The 16,462-nt window shown below is 43.5% G+C and overlaps 1 protein-coding gene and 1 non-coding gene across 2 annotated transcripts in view; both read left to right on the forward strand.

Moving 5' to 3' along the window:
• Positions 1–10,160: 10,160 nt before the first annotated feature.
• Positions 10,161–10,297, forward strand: LOC119935287. Its single transcript, XR_005453174.1, has one exon. It is a non-coding gene; the product is annotated as a small nucleolar RNA SNORA7 (small nucleolar RNA).
• Positions 10,298–14,151: 3,854 nt separating this feature from the next.
• WFDC1 (WAP four-disulfide core domain 1) overlaps positions 14,152–16,462 on the forward strand; it is a 41,575-nt gene continuing 39,264 nt past the window's right edge. The window contains exon 1 of the mRNA XM_038754626.1: positions 14,152–14,504. Coding sequence (XP_038610554.1) covers positions 14,370–14,504 — 135 coding nt within the window. The 5' untranslated portion in view covers positions 14,152–14,369. The remainder of the gene's footprint in view (positions 14,505–16,462) is intronic.

Below are 16,462 nucleotides of genomic sequence, written 5' to 3' on the forward strand. Positions count from 1 at the left end.
AGTGAGTAACATTGTGTACCACTGAAAGCCCAAATGTATTCTAGATTCTGTTTGCCAAAACACCAATATACAGGTGGCTAATTGTTCTACCCTTTCTCAGGTTTGCACCTGAAGAGTTTCTAGTACTCTACCAGTCACAACTACAGGAAGGAGAGTCAAGCGGAGACATACCCATTCCATTCCTAGCTGGGACAGTGGCTAATGAGTGGAAGGCAATCTACTACAAGTCAAAACTCACCTGTACTTGGCAGTACCAGCGTGGGAGAGAGTTGAGGGCAGAGACAAGTTCACTGCATGGAAGGAGACAATGGTAAACCTCTTCCATATTTTTACCAAGAAAACCTCTTGGATACACAACCAGAACGATTGCAGATGGAAGTGGGGCATTCTGGGAGAGATGTGTCTATGGCCTCTCTATGGATCAGACACGACTCGACAGCGTGAGACAACAACAATTGTTCTATGTAATACTTCCTTTTCTTAGATGCTTCTTTAATTCTGCAGAACTTATTTAAATTCTCAAGAATCATTTATTCATTCAATCGTATTTATTGAGCACTCACTATGTGCAGAGCACTGTACTAAGCACTTGGAATCCATTCTAAACGATCAAAATCAAGATATGTCAATGAAATCATATGTATTGAGCGCTTACTGTGTGCAGAGCACTGTACTAAGCGCTTGGGAAGTACAAGTTGGCAACATATAGAGACGGTCCCTACCCAACAGTTGGCTCACAATCTTTGAATAATACCTTAAAAACTGCAAAAGGGAGCAAGAAAGATAAGCTTAAATTCCCGATTCTGCTACAAGTTGCCCAGGGGCTTCTCTTTGGCTCTTGAGGCAGTTTTTCCTTTGTGTTTAGCCAAGGCTGGCTTCAGATACTTAACTGGCCTGCAACAGGGAAAATTTGCCTATCCCTTTCTATGTGACTTTCTCGTTACACTGCATACACATGCAATGTTCCATAGGATTCCATTAGGTTTTTGCTGTGTTTGACCGTCATACCACAGGACATCATTGTGTTTCACCACATGAGCATGAAGCATAACCTAGTAAGATCATAGAGAAGTCTATCTGAACCCTTGAAACATGACCACTTCTCAGAGAGGATTTCTGCCCCCTAACCCAACCAATCATTTTTCATTCCCCTCCCAGGTCTCTGTACTCACAGGTGCTGCTTTTTAACAGTGAGGCAACCTAAAAGTAAATAATAGCTGAGGAATGATCACTCCATCCAGCAGAAGCTCTGTTGAGAGGAAAAATTCAAGAGGGTGAAGAGAAAAGTGCTTTATCCCTGTAGTAGTCAAACCAGGATGTGACAAGTGCCTGGACCAGCATGGTGACCATTTGGTTGGAGAAGAAGGGGCAGATTGTGGAGCTATTGTGGAGGAAGAACTGACAGGATTTAGTGATAGACTGAATAAGGGTATTAAGCGAGAGGGAGGAGAAAAGGATCATGCCAAAGTTATGGGCTTGAGAGCTGGGGAGGATGGTGGTGTGAACTCTGACAGGAAAATTAGCTGGAGGAGAGGATTGGAGAAGGAATATGAGGAATTCAGTTTGGGACATTTTAAGTTTGAGGGATCAGTGGAACATATGGGTAAAGATGTCCTAGAGTTGGGCGAAAATATGGCCCTTAAGAGAGGGAAGGGCACGTTACGAAGATTTAGGAATCAAAGTTGAGGCAGTAGTTAAAAGAAGATGAGCTTGCTGAGGAAGTGGAAATTGAAAAGCTAACAGAAACCAGAACAGAGCCTTGAGAGACACCCATCCATATAATGTCGGGGATGGAAAATGAGCTAGCAGGAGAAACTTAGAAGAATCATCCAGGGAGCCAAGAAGACTGTCAATAGAACACTCTCCAAAAACCAAGATTAAGTAGTTTTTCCAGGAGAAGGAGGTGGTCAGGTTTGTCCAAGGCAGCAGAGAGTTAAAGGAAATTTAGGACTGAATCCACTCAATTGTGTGAGGAGGTCATTGGTGACCTTGAAGAGAGTAAATGGGAACAAAACCAGATTGTAGATGGTTAAGAGGGGAGTTGGAGTTGAGGAAGTAGAAGCAGTTTGTATATGTGACCATTCAAGAAGTTTAGACAGGAATTAGAGGAGGGAGATGGTATGATCAGTGAATGGGAAATGGAGTCATTGGGAGGGAATTTCAAAAACAGGAGACCAAGTTCTTGAGAAAGATGAGAGAGAGCATGGATGTTGGTGGATGCGGAGGTTGGAGGGAGCTAAGGGGAAGATTTGGGGAGTTCACCAGTCAATCAATGGGGACTTAGCGTTTATAGTGCACTGTACTAAGAGTTCAGGAAAGTACAATATAACAGATTTGGTAAATATGATTCTGGCCCACTGTGAGTTTACAGTCTAGAGGGGGAGACAGACATTAATATAAATAAATATATTATGGATAAGTACATAAGTGCTCTGGATTGAGCGTGAGAGAAACAAAGGATGCAAATCCAAGTGCAAAGTTGGCATGCCCAGTCAATCAATCAATTGTATTGATCGAACACCTACTGCCTTCAGAGCACCGTACTAAGTTCTTGGGAGAGTAGAATACATTCAAGTGGGTATATATGTTCCCTGCCCACAATGAGCTTGTAGTCTAGAGGGATGGCTTCTAGACTGCCTGATGGTTTTTATTTTGTCAACAAAATAGTTGACAAGGTCATCGGGGGGAAGAGTGGGGGAAGTTGGGGCAGCCAGAGTTGCAGGAGGTAGTTAAAGGGGGTAGTTGGGTTGGCCAATGGACACAGGAGTTGATGAGGAAAGAGAAAGCAGAGTAATCTCAAGTAAGGGTGAATTTGAAGTGGCCAAATTTGGCTTGAACCTTGGATTTCCACCCCCCTGTGGCACGAGCTCAGGTCTGTGGATCCAGTGTCCAGGCTGGAGTGACTGTGACTTCCCAAGATTTGCTGGGAAGGTTGTGAGGTTCACTCCCAGTGGCAGTGGATCCATCTATTTTACTTGTACATATCTATTCTATTTATTTTATTTTGTTTGTATGTTTGTTTTTGTTCTCTGTCTCCCCCTTTTAGACTGTGAGCCCACTGTTGGGTAGGGACTGTCTCTATATGTTGCCAATTTGTACTTCCCAAGCGCTTAGTACAGTGCTCTGCACATAGTAAGCGCTCAATAAATACGATTGATGATGATGATGATGATGATCTCTTGAAGAACGGTCATTCAGTCAGGATGTCAGTCGTATTTATTGAGCACTTACTGTGTGCAGCACTTACTATGCGCTTGGGAGAGTACAGTATAGCAATAAACAGACACATTCCCTGCCACAATGAGCTTATAGCCTAGAGGGGGAGACAGGCATTAATAAAAATAAATGATTATTAATAATAATAGTGGTTTTTGTTAAGTGCTTCCTATGTGCCAGGTACTGTACTAAGTTCTGCGGGACCAGGGGGAAATAAAATCAAATCAGGTTGGACCCGGTCCCGATCCCACGTCGGGCTCACAGTCTAACTCCCCATTTTATAGATGAAGTAACTGAGGCACAGAAAAGTGAAGTGATTTGCCCAAGGTCACACAGCAGACAAGTGTCAGAGCTGGTATTAGAAACTATGACCTTCCGACTCCCAGTCCACTTAACAAATATTGTGAAAAAAAGAACCTTCACTGATGAGAAATAAAAAGCCTCCCACCACATTTATCCTAATTTTACCTCACCGGATGATGACAAGGCGGTCTTTGGGAAATTCTAATTCCCTAATAGCAGAGGAGGCATTGGCTTGCCAAGTGACCTTCCCAAACGTTTTCTGACTAGGCTTCACGAGGGTCACGCCGATCAGTGGAGAACACTGGCAACGATTTATGTTATCCTGCTTGGCTCCAAGACGGCGAGTGATAAGTCCCCAGACCGTGAGCCCACTGTTGGGTAGGGACTGTCTCTATATGTTGCCAACTTGTACTTCCCAAGCGCTTAGTATAGTGCTCTGCACACAGTAAGCGCTCAATAAATACGATTGATTGATTGATTGCTTCTTCTTCTTTGGCAGCCCACTCCTCAGCCCCAGGCCCGCAGAAACCTTCTTGGAATCGTGGAATCAGCAGGTCAGAGAGAAGGAGAAGCAGTTTAGATCCTGGCCACACAAGGTCTGGTGATGGAGCTGAGCTGTGGGTGCTTTCTTGTTTCTGCTTTCTCCCCATAACCCAGCCTGTAGGTTATTTTCAGGGAAGAATAGTATACTCAGCAATATTTGAGTAGTAGCAATACTATTTATTAAGAGCTCACTCTATGCAGAGCACTGGGTACTGTTCACTTGAGCACAACATATAATTTTAGGGAATAATAGAGAAGCAGCATAGCTCAGTGGAAAGAGCACGGGCTTGGGAGTCAGAGGTCATGGGTTCTAATCCCGGCTCCGCCACTTCTCGGCTGTGTGACTTTGGGCAAGTCACTTAACTTCTCTGTGCCTTAGTTACATCATCTGTAAAATGGGGATTAAGATTGTGAGCCCCACGTGGGACAACCTGATGACCATGTATCCTCCCAGCACTTAGAACAGTGCTTTGCACATAGTAAAAGCTTAACAAATATCATTATTATTATTATTTATCATTAGCCTTGAGCACCTTCTCTCTTCCTATCCTACAGACAATTACTCTCCCCACCTTCAAGGCCTTATTGAAGACGTCTCCTTCAAGAGGCCTACCCCACCTAGGCCCTCATTTCCTCTTAAGAATAATAATAACAATGGCATTTGTTAAGTGCTTACTATGTGTGAAGCACTATTCTAAGCACTGGGGGGGATACAAGGTGATCAAGTTGTCCCACGTGGGGCTCCCAGTCTTCATCCCCATTTTACAGATGAGGTAACTGAGGCCCAGAGAAGTTAAGTGACTTGCCCAAGGTCACACAGCAGACATGTGGCAGAGTTGGGATTTGAACCCATGACCTCTGACTCCAAATCCCGAGCTCTTTCCACTGAGCCATGCTGCTTCTTTTCTCGCCACTCCCTTTCGCAACCCCCTTACACATGGATTTGCGGTCTCTATTCACCCCTCCCTCAGCCCCACAGCACTTATGTGCCTATCTGTAATTTATTTCTTTACAATAATGTCTGTCTCCCTGCCCTAAACTGTAAGCTCAATGTGGGCAGGGAATGTGTCTATTAGCTCTATTATAGTGTATTCTCCCAAATGCTTAGTAGAGTGTTTCACACACAATAAGTGCTCAAAAAATACAGTTGACCGATTGATTTTCTGTGCCAAAATAAGCAGCATGACCTAGTGGATAGAGTCGGGCCTGGGTGTCAGAAGGACATGGTTTCTATTCTCAGCTCCGCCACTTGTCTGCTGTGGGACCTTGGCAAATCACTTAACTTCTTTGTGCCTCAGTTCCCTCATCTATAAAGTGGATATTAAGACTGTGAACCCCATGTGGGACATGGACTGTGTCCAACCTGATTGGCTTGTATCGACACCAGTCCTTATTACAGTGCCTAGCACATAGTAAGTGCTTAACAAGTGCCATTTAAAAACACTTTCTAATGAGTAGTTAAGTAAATTTTACTGTCTTCAATCTTTTCATTTATTATCTCAGAGGCCACCATGTGAGAGTATTAGAAAATGAAACTTGAGGTATTTATGATGAATCTCTGATATATTAATGCCGATTAGAAAGGGGACGGGGAAGGAAGGAAATGAGTTAACTGTAATAAAATGCACTTTCTACTTCCAAGTGCTCAGTCTTGTAACTTATTATCAACCCCTTTGAAATTCTTACATGTTCCAAGCTTGTCCCTAATAAAATGAAGTATTACCAACATGGAGCTGATTTTATTATGCCACCTGCAAAAGGAGGAAATTAGTTTTGGGAAAAAAATGGAAATAGCTTAAGATCAGTGTGAGAGGAACTTATCTCACTGTTCAAGTGGGGCAAAGAAGTAAATATGTAGGGGAGGGCAAAGAATGTTTGGATGTTTAAGCCTAAAATAGCTGAAGGCCAGAGCAGCAGAATAGCAACATTTATTAATCATTCCCCATTTAATGTTAGCCAAATAATAGAGGGCAAGAGGGAGACAAAAGGCTGAATGTTGAAATAAGCCCGATAATAACCCACAGGAATTCAATAGAGGGCCATTTCTCCTAGCTTTTTGCTCCTTAGAAATCTGATAATTTGCGAGAACATAGGTAGACATGGAAAAAGGCAGGGTCATTTATTTATAAGATAACTTGGACAGTCTGTGGGAAATCAGATCCACTACCAAAGCTGTTCTGCCTTTTTATTAAATTCTGCTTCCTAGGCAGCTCATTGCTCAGTGATGACTGAAAGCAGATTCTCTAGAAATTGGGTTGGACACAGTCCATCAGGTTGGACACAGGCCCCATCCCACAGAGGGCTCGCAGTCTAAATCGGAGAGAGGAAGATTTAATCCCAATTTTACAGGTGAGTTGACTGAGACAGAGAGAAGTTAGGTGACTTGCCCACGGTCCCATAGCAAACATGGAGGCCAATGCAGCATGTTTGCCAACTCTGTTGCATTGTACTCTTCCATGTGCTTGGCACAGTGCTCTGCACAGAGTTAGCACTCAATCAATACTATTGATGATAATGATCAATGTCTAGGTCCCTAACAATGATAGAGTCCAACCATCTATATGTCTGTGGATAGCCTGGATACAAATATTCCACCTGGTTTCTTGAGCAGTTTCTTCAGTCACATTGGGCTCTTAGCATTAAATGTCAGGACAGAATCACCGTAAACAAAGTCATTATCACTTTTTTAGGGTGTTTATTAAGTGCTTACTATGTATCAAACACTATACTAAGCACTGGGATAGACACAAAATCATCAGGTTGGCAGAGTTCCTGTCCCACATAAGGCTCACAGACTAAATCTGAGAGGTAATTGAGGCACAAAGTTAAGTGACTTGCTTATGATCCCACAGCAAACAGGTGGTGGAGCCGGGATCAGAACTCAGGTCCTCTGACGCCCAGACCTATGCTCTTTCCACCAAGCCACACTGCTTCTAATAAAATCTTGCGGCGAGACCGTGCTGTTAGACTATGGTTATGCAATTAAGGCAAAACAACTGAACCAGCTGTTTGAGAGTGAAACCAAATGAGGCAGCCAAAAATAGGATGGGTAGGAGAGGTATTTTAGGGATAACCTGAAGCGCACAACCTGACAACTTTAAATGAAGTGATAGAGCGATAGAGCTGGGGCCAGTTAATAATAATAATAATGATAATTGTGGTATTCGTTAAGCAAGCACTGGAGGATACAAGGTAATCAGGTTGTCCCACGTGGGGCTCACAGTCTTAATCCCCATTTTACAGATAAGGGAACTGAGGCACAAAGAAGTGAATTGACCTGCCCAAAGTCACACAGCTGACAAGTGGCGGGGCCAGGATTAGAACCCACAACCTCTGACTCAGTTGAAAACTGAGATAGGCCTGCCTGGAATGCAGCAATTAAAAGAGCCTGTTGGCTTTTGAGCAAAACTGTAGGGAAGAACCTGAATCTGAGTAGGAGGATAGACAGCCCCAGGCTCCACAAAGGTTGTCTGCAGCCCCTAACAAAAATGCAGTCAAAATTCATGTGTGGTATGAGTGAAATTATCGTTGATCAGGCACCAGTCTTTCCAACTACACTTTAGAGTTCAAAAAAAGATTGCCATTAGCGGCATCTTCAAACACAAAAGAAAATCATGTGCAGAGCAGAGAGAAGAGTTGGGAGGTGATGATTTTGAATTGTAGCTTCACTACTGATTGCTGGGGAACCAGGGATAAAATCTCCATGCCTCAGTTTTGTTGTTTCCAAGACAAGATATATTTACAGGGTTGTTTTGAGATCAATTATAATAATAACAATAATGGTGTTGTTTGTTAAGCACTCACTATGTGCCAAGCACTGTTCTAAGTTCTGGGAGAAATACAAGGTAAACAGGTTGTCCCACGTGGGGCTCACAGTCTTAATCCCCATTTTACAGATGAGAGAACTGAGGCAAAGGTAAGTGAAGTGAATTGCCCAAAGTCACACAGCTGACAAGTGGCGGAACCTGGATTAGAACCCACAACCCCGGAGTCCCAAACCCGTGCTCTTTCCACTAAGCCACGCTGCTTCTCTGTTATGTATTGAAACACTTTTAGCTGATTAGAAGAAATGGACTCCAGCCTGTATTACAAGCATTATGAAGTGAAAAATTAGCCAGGGTTTCTTTTCTGCCCTAGTAAACCTTGAAACTGAGGTGCAAAATCTGTGGGGGTGAAGGGGACTCTTGTTCCTAAGGGTTGAAAAGTTTCCGTCTCCCCCAGTAACAGAGGTGTCGATAGTAGTAGTAATAGTCAGTCATTCATATTGATTGAGTGCCTACTGTGTGTCTGTAGTAAGCATGCAGAGCACTGTACTAAGCACTTGGACGAGTACACTATAATGATAAACAGAACCATTTCCTGCCTACAGTGAGCTTACAGTCTTGAGATTCTATTTATTTTGTTAATGATGTGCATCTAGCTTTATTTCTATTTATTTTGATGACTTGACACCTGTCCACATGCTTTGTTTTGTTGTCTATCTCCCCCTTGTAGACTGTGAGCCCGTTGTTGGGTAGGGACCATCTCTATATGTTGCCAACTTGTACTTCCCAAGCGCTCTGCTCTGCACACAGTAAGCGCTCAATAAATATGATTGAATGAATGAATGAGAAGTAGTGGTAGTAGTAGTAGCTGTAGTAGTTGTAGTAGTGATAGAGTAATAATCATATTAAGAACATACTATGTGCATATTATTGTAATAAATGCTGGGAAATAATGCACTGGTGCAATTAGACACAGCCCCTGACCCTCAAGGGACTCATAATTGAAGAAAATAATGAGGGAGAGGGGACCGGAGAAAGAAGCAAGAAAGCAACAAAAAACTAAAATGACATAAAAAAAACAAGGACAAATACCCAAAACAAAACCAGAAATTAGAAGTGTGCTATAGCTCGAAGAAAAAAGCTGTACAAAGCACTGGGGAGAGTTTAGTACAGTTGATCGACAAGATTTCCAGAGGCCCTCAAACCCAATCCTAGAAGAAATACTGGCTGTAAACAATGCAAACTAAACCAAGCCAGTTTCCACAGTCCCACTTTATTTCCAAATTTGGGATACAAAATGAACTGAATCACGTAGTCCCCACCAAAGAACATTAATTACTTGTTGATTCTTTATTCAGATTCCGTTCCAACTCTGATCATAGCACGGTTTTGTTTTGCATTTTTTTCTGAGCACATTAAGCGCTTACCCTGTATCAACCACTGTTCTAAGTACTGGTGTAGATACGAATCAAACAGGTTGGATCTAGTCCTATCCCACCTGGGGCTCACTGTCTAAGTAGGAGATTGAATCCTTATTTTACAATTGAGGCACAGAGAAGTGAAGTGATTTGCCCAAGGTCACACAGCAGACAAGTGGCCGAGCTGGGTTTAGAACCCAGAACCTCTGATACCCAGTGCTCTTTCCACTAGGTACGCTGCTTTCCGATGGGACTGTCTCTATATGTTGCCAACTTGTACTTCCCAAGCGCTTAGTACAGTGCTCTGCACACAGTAAGTGCTCAATAAATACGATTGATGATGATTGATGATGATTCCGATTCAGAGAAGTAGCATCGCTCAGCGGAGGAACACGGGCTTTGGAGTCAGAGGTTCAAATCCCGACTCCACCAATTGTCAGCTGTGTGACTTTGGGCAAGTTACTTAACTTCTCTGGGCCTCAGTTACCTCATCTGTAAAATGGGGATGAAAACTGTGAGCCCCCCTGTGGGACAACCTGATCACCTTGTAACCTCCCTAGCATTTAGAGCAGTGCTTTGCACATAGTAAGTGCTTAATAAATGCCATCATTATTATTCCTGTGAACTTGATTTTCCTGCTCACAGCTCTCTCCCACCTGTGGAGAGGACAGCACCTTCCTTCCAGCCCCTCCCATATTCTTTGCAGGACAAAGACACCTTCGTCAGTCGGAAGCTTCTGGAGCAGGTCTTAAAAGACAGTGGAATGTCTATGCCCGGGGCTGTGGGGGATACATCCCCAAAAGACACTCTATGTTACTCTGCCTGAATCCTGAGAGGTAAATCTTGACCTACAATGATGCCTTTTCTCAAAGGGATAGACAATCAGTAGCATTTTCTGAACACCTACTCTGTACGGCCCCTCTCAGGGTCGCACCTGGAGAGTTTCCAGTACTCTGCCAGTCTCGGCTATGGGAGGGAGAATCAAGCAGAGGCCTACCCGTTCGATTCCTAGCTTGGCAGCGGCTAGCGAGTGGAAGGCAATCTGCTACAAGTCAAAACTCATCCACGCTGGTCAGCAGCGGCAGGGGAGAGTGTTGAGGGTGGAGACTCGCGTTTACTGCGCGGAAGGTGGAAAAGGTACACCACTTTTGTATTTTTACCCAGAAAACTCTATAGATACACTACCAGAACGATTGCAGATGGAGAGCAGGGCGTTCTGGGGAGACGTGTCCTTGTTGTCGCTATGGGTCGGAAACGACTCCATGGCATAAGACAAGACTCTATACAGAGCACCACACTAAGGACCTGGAAAGTAGGATAGAGTTTGAAGACATGATCCCTGCCCTCAAGAAGCTCACAATCTATTGGTGGAAACAGACATTTGGGAAGGCAAGATGGCTAACTTTGTCCCACCCAGCTCTAGGCACATCCAGTCAGTGATAAGTGATAAATACTAAATGAGCAATGACAGGCTAATCCAATTCTGAAAGTCTGTTTGAAGACTGGAGGAGACTTTCAATCAATCAATTAGATTGTGAGCCCACTGTTGGGTAGGGACTGTCTCTATATGTTGCCAATTTGTACTTCCCAAGTGCTTAGTACAGTGCTCTTCACACAGTAAGCGCTCAATAAATACGATTGATGATTGATGAATCAATAAATGGCATTTTTTGAGCACACATTCTGGAAAGCGCACTGTACCAAGTGCCCACTGTGGACAGAAAACGTTTCTACCAATTCTTTTCTCAAGGGCTTAATATAATGTTCTGCACACATTAAATACTCATTGTATACCATTGATTAATTGATAGGGAGAGTACAGTAGAGTAGGTAGACATTATCCCTGCCCTCAAGGAACCAAGATTTAGCTGGGGAGACCAACATTAATAATAATAATTGTGGTATTTGTTAAGCTCTTACTAGGTGTCTGGCATTGTAATAATAATAATAATAGCATTTATTAAGCACTTACTATGTGCAAAGCTCTGTTCTAAGCACTGGGGAAGTTACAAGGTGATCAGGTTGTCCCACAGGGGGCTCACAGTCAATCCCCATTTTACAGATGTGGTAACTGAGGCACAGAGAAGTTAAGTGACTTGCCCAAAGCCACACAGCTGACAATTTGCGGAGCCGGGATTTGAACCGATGACCACTGACTCCAAAGCCTGTGCTCTTTCCACTGAGCCACGCTGCTTCTCTGTACTAAGTACTGGGGGGATACAAGCAAAATGGGTTGCTGTCCCTATCCTGCATGGGGCTCACAGTCCTAATCCCCATTTTACAGAAGAGGTGACTGAGGCAAAGAGAAGTAAAGTGACTTGCCCAAAGCCACATAGCAGACAAGTGGCTGATCTGAGATTAGAACCCATGACCTTCTGAATACCAGGCTTCTGCTCTATCCGTTACACTGTGGTCAGAGAAGCTGCGGAATGTAAGAATATGTATATAGGAGCTGTGGGAGTGTGATGAGAATCAAAGTGTTTAGGGGTACCAACTTAAGCCCAGTAAAACTCTTAATTGATGTGGAATATGCAACTGTTTTGCAATGTGAAACTGTGGAATATCTTGGTGAATGTTTAAGGTGTCTTTACCACTGTTATCTTCTCAACAGCTGTGCAGTTTTTAGATTGCATTTGACCACGTCTTGGACTCTGGCTACATCTTGCAGTCCCAGATTTATTTGAAAATGTTTAGCCACTAGAAAAAAATGTCCAGATGAGAAGAAGCTTCACAGTGACAAGGTACCTAATAGAGCATCAAAGGCAGCATGGAAGTTATTTCATTGGAGACAAGAAAGAAAACTTCCTTCTGCCTATGAACACCAATGAGGACCTTGTAATGCTAATTTGGGGTTTTGTCGACTGCTCAATGTCAGGTTCTCTTTGAGGAAAGGATTTTCCCAGGCTGAGGTGCTAATCACTGTTGTGCATTGTAATGGGCAGCTAGAAAACCATTGCACGACTAAACCATCTGGGGAAAAAGTTATTATGTCTGATCTGTTTATAGTGTATTTCTCCCAGTGCTTGGCACATGGTAAATGTTTAACTCATTACTATTATCAGTGATAATAATAATAATTATAGTATTTGTTAAGGGCTTACTATGTGCCAAGCACTAATCTAAGCACTGGGGTAGATGCAGGGTAATCTGATTATCTCATGTGGGGCTCACACTTTTTTTATCTCCATTTTACAGATGAGCTAACTGAGGCACAGAGAAGTTAAGTGATTTGCCCAAGGTCACACAGAAGACAAGTGGTGGAGGAGGGATTAGAACCCACACCCTCTGACTCCCAGCCACTAGGCCATGCTGATTATTATTATTAATAAGCCAGTTCTGGACTTCCTCTGCAGGGTTGGGCTCCCTCTTCATCAGGACTGGGGCAACTCTAGGGACTTGGAATCTCTGAAATCATTGAACAAGGATGAATTCCAGGAGGGGTGGGGGTTGGGGGGGGCCTGGTGAGAGATCCTTGTCCATAAGATTCATCCATCAATTGGAGCAAGTTTCACAGGGAAGAAAAGTCGAAGGGCCAGTGGCTGGGTACATTTAGCTCCCCTTTGATCAGGGTCTATTTGGGGTAAAATACATATTAAAATATCTGATTCACCCTAAATAACATCGAACTTTTCAAAGTCCCGATAATGGAGATCCTGTCTATGTTCTAGGCAAAGAAATTGGGATATTAGAAAAAAAAATTATTCCATTGTGATACACATAATAATCAGGATAATAATAATAATAGGGGTATTTGTTAACGTGCCAAATACTGTACAAAGTGCTAGAGCTGGTACAAGAACATCTAGTCAGACACAGTCCATGGCTCACAGTCTAAAAAGGAGGGAGAACAAGTATATAATTCCCATTGCACAGATGAGGAAACTGAGATATAGAGAAGGTAAGTGACTCGCCTTAGGCCACACAGCAGGCAAGTGGCAGAGCTGAGATTAGAACTCAGGTCCTCTGACTTCCAGGCTGTGCTCTTTCACTTAGTTCTTATTTACATTAACTCATTCATTCAATTGTATTTATTGAGTGCTTACTGTGTGCAGAGCACTGTACTAAGCATTAACCTGCTTAAAGAAGGTAGTAACCTGCTTTAAAGAAAACTGTCCTTCATGTTCAATGCAGTACATATTTACTATTCTATTTATTATATTTTGTTAATATATTTTGTTTTGTTGTCTGTCTCCCCCTTCTAGACTGTGAGCTCACTGTTGGGTAGGGACCGTCTCTATATGTTGCCAACTTGTACTTCCCAAGCGCTTAGTAAGTGTTCTGCACACAGGAAACGCTCAATAAATACGATTGAATGAATGAATGAATGAATGAATGAATGAATGAATGAATGAATGCAGTATCAGCCTTTCATCAGAAGAGTGCAATGTCACCGAGATCATCCTTTAAATGAAACTTTTACCGAGGGGCACAAGTTTTTGGTTCATCTTTCATGCTACAGAATTACCCAGATTTCTTCTCTCCCGAGCCTTTCCTGCAGTTAAAAGAGGACATGGAAACTGAAGGTAAGCCGCTTGACTTTATTAGCAACAGCTTCATTATCGTGCTTATTTTAACATTCTCAGGAAATGAATCCCCTTCGTGCACTAATTACATCCCCACTTTGTGTATTTGTGTACCAATAGGGTGCAAACCCCCAGAGCAATATACCTACTGCGGGGAAAAGCTGGTGCCCAGAAGTGCTTGTTAAGTGGGAAAGTCCTGGGAAACCGCTTATTTAAAGACTGCCCAGCCCACATCTCCAAGATCTTTTTTTTTTTCCCCTTCCCCTGCAGCTGTCATCTGATCCGATGCCTTGGCTTTGAATGTAGCTCTCTGAGTGCCAGATGTGGTGAACAAAGATCTAAAAATAATCTTCCCATCTATGACTGAAGGAGGTGCATATGCCGCGTGTGGACTCAAGATCTGAGGACCCGATCTGAGTTTTCACCAAGAAAGTTCAGCGTTAGATCGACACCCACGCTAGGGACTGAGGCTACGCGGGAAAGCCGTTGGCTTCACTGAGCCTTTCCTCCCTCAGCTCTGGCTTCAGTCATCCGCATTCTGACAGACCTGGGCTCTTCATCTTATTTGGCTCACTGAGAAATCGGATCTCAGAAGCACCAGAATGGGAAAGGGACACCTTTTCGGCAGAAAGCTGTTTCTTGGAGCCCTGGGCATCTTCCTGTTACTCTTGGAAACGGGCTTTGCAAGGAATCTCTGGAAGCGTGCACTGCATCTGAAACTGAAAGAGAAGTACGATGTAAGTAGCTGGGGGAAGTGCTGTTCAGTGCCTGACTGCTTAAGGGGTGTCCTGTTGAAATCGTGTTCTGGCAATAAATGCTGTAAAGCCGTTAAAAGTGGGGATCACATGAATTATATTATGTCCCTTCTATCTGAATAGCTGAATAATTGGGCTAAGGCTTTGCTACCCATTTGGAGCAATGATGGAAAAGGTCACCCCAAGCCCCAATGCGATTACTGTCGATAAATGACTGCTGAGGAAAAAAAGGCGGGGAGGGGGGAAATAGTCAAGAAAATGGGCCAGCGAGAGAATGTGTGATATATGGTATCGTGGAAACACAGTCTGAACAAGGAAATAGGAAAGCACAGTGCTCTGCACCAGTAAGCGCTCAATAAATACGATTTAGTACAACTGAATGAAAACTGGCCCAGGGTGGTGGGAACTAGAAATGAGAATATCGTTCCCCAAACCTGGATGGAGGTTTTCCCATCTTTCTCCTGACTGACATCTGTTAGGATCAAAGGAGTCTTCTAGACTGTGAGCCTATTGGTGGATAGGGACCGTCTCTATATGTTGCCGCTTTGTACTTTCCAAGCGCTTAATACTGTGCTCTGCACACAGTAAGCGCTCAATAAATGCCATTGAATGAATGAATGAAGGAAGGAGTCGGTTGTCACCCACGGCTAGCCGCAGTTTATCGTTGGCCAGTCCCGATACCCTTTGCTCTCAACCTTCAGACAGTCTGTCAGGCCACCCCAGCAAGCGTCTGTCTCCTGTGGCTTCCTTCCCACAGCATCTCAGGTAGAGCTAGTGAAATCCTGGCCTTGTGGACCTGATGTCTTTCTTCACTGAAGGTTCAGAAAGCCCTTGCCCCGGCCTGTACCATATTATAGGGTGAAACTGCTCACGCATTTGGAGGAGGGGACACTTTGGTGATTGAAATCTATTCTCTGCTTTTTGGAATAACAACTATACAAACTGTAGAGCAACTCAGGGGTTAGAGCGGGATGGAAATGAAAAGTTAAGGGAAAACTGCTCTCGCAACTCGTCTAAGTGGGTTCACACTTTTGTCATAGCCTGGTGTCTTGTCTTTTTTGGATAAACCAAATCTTGGTCTCCAGCCCACCAAACACACACATATCCCAGATGTCATTGTAAAAACGGGTTTTATCTCTCCGACTGAACTAATATCATTTCCCCAGTGAATTCTTATAATGTAGAGGCAATGCCTCATTTTCAAAAAGCCTACCTAAAATTTATTTTAACTTCTTTCTCCCTCCCTAGATTGTAAGCTCCTTGCAGGGAATGCATCTAGCAACTCTGTTTTATTGTACTCTCCCAAGAGCATAGTTCAATGTGCCACATACAGTATGCAGTCAATACATACCATTGATTGATCGATCTATTGATAGTAATTCTATTGACTCTCCCGAGTCCTAGCAAAGCACCCTGCACACAGTAGGCACCCGCTAAATGCTATTGATTGATTGCAAACCGGGTGGTTTGCAGTGGCTCCCCAGAGGTAGTATTAAAGTGAGATTTGGCTGAGGTGGAGGGAGGATTAGGAAATCCAGTCTTTCCCTTCCTGCTGAAATGAAAGAGACTTCTGCGTCATACTTGACAATCTGTGAGGTAGGGTGGGTTAGGTCAACTGTGAAAAAAGCTCCTGACTCATCTGCCCAGGACCGAAGAGAAATCAGGCAGGAAGTAAGGAAAGCAGATAGGATGTGGCAAAGAAATACACGGTGACTTTTTTTTAGCCCTGTTGGTTTGTGTTTCGCCATAACCTGTGTGAGAGGTAGAACTCTATGTCTGTAACTGCATAAGGCCACCTTAACACCAGGCTGAGAATGCTAGATTTCTGGAAGGCTGAAAAGCATTGCCTGGCCTGTGCAGAGTGACCATGACCAGGTTACTTCTTTGTGCCTCAGTTTCCTCATCTGATTTGATACCTTCTCTCCCTCACTCTTAGACTT

The sequence above is a fragment of the Tachyglossus aculeatus genome, chromosome 11, assembly GCF_015852505.1.
Source record: "Tachyglossus aculeatus isolate mTacAcu1 chromosome 11, mTacAcu1.pri, whole genome shotgun sequence".
NCBI lineage: Eukaryota > Metazoa > Chordata > Mammalia > Monotremata > Tachyglossidae > Tachyglossus > Tachyglossus aculeatus.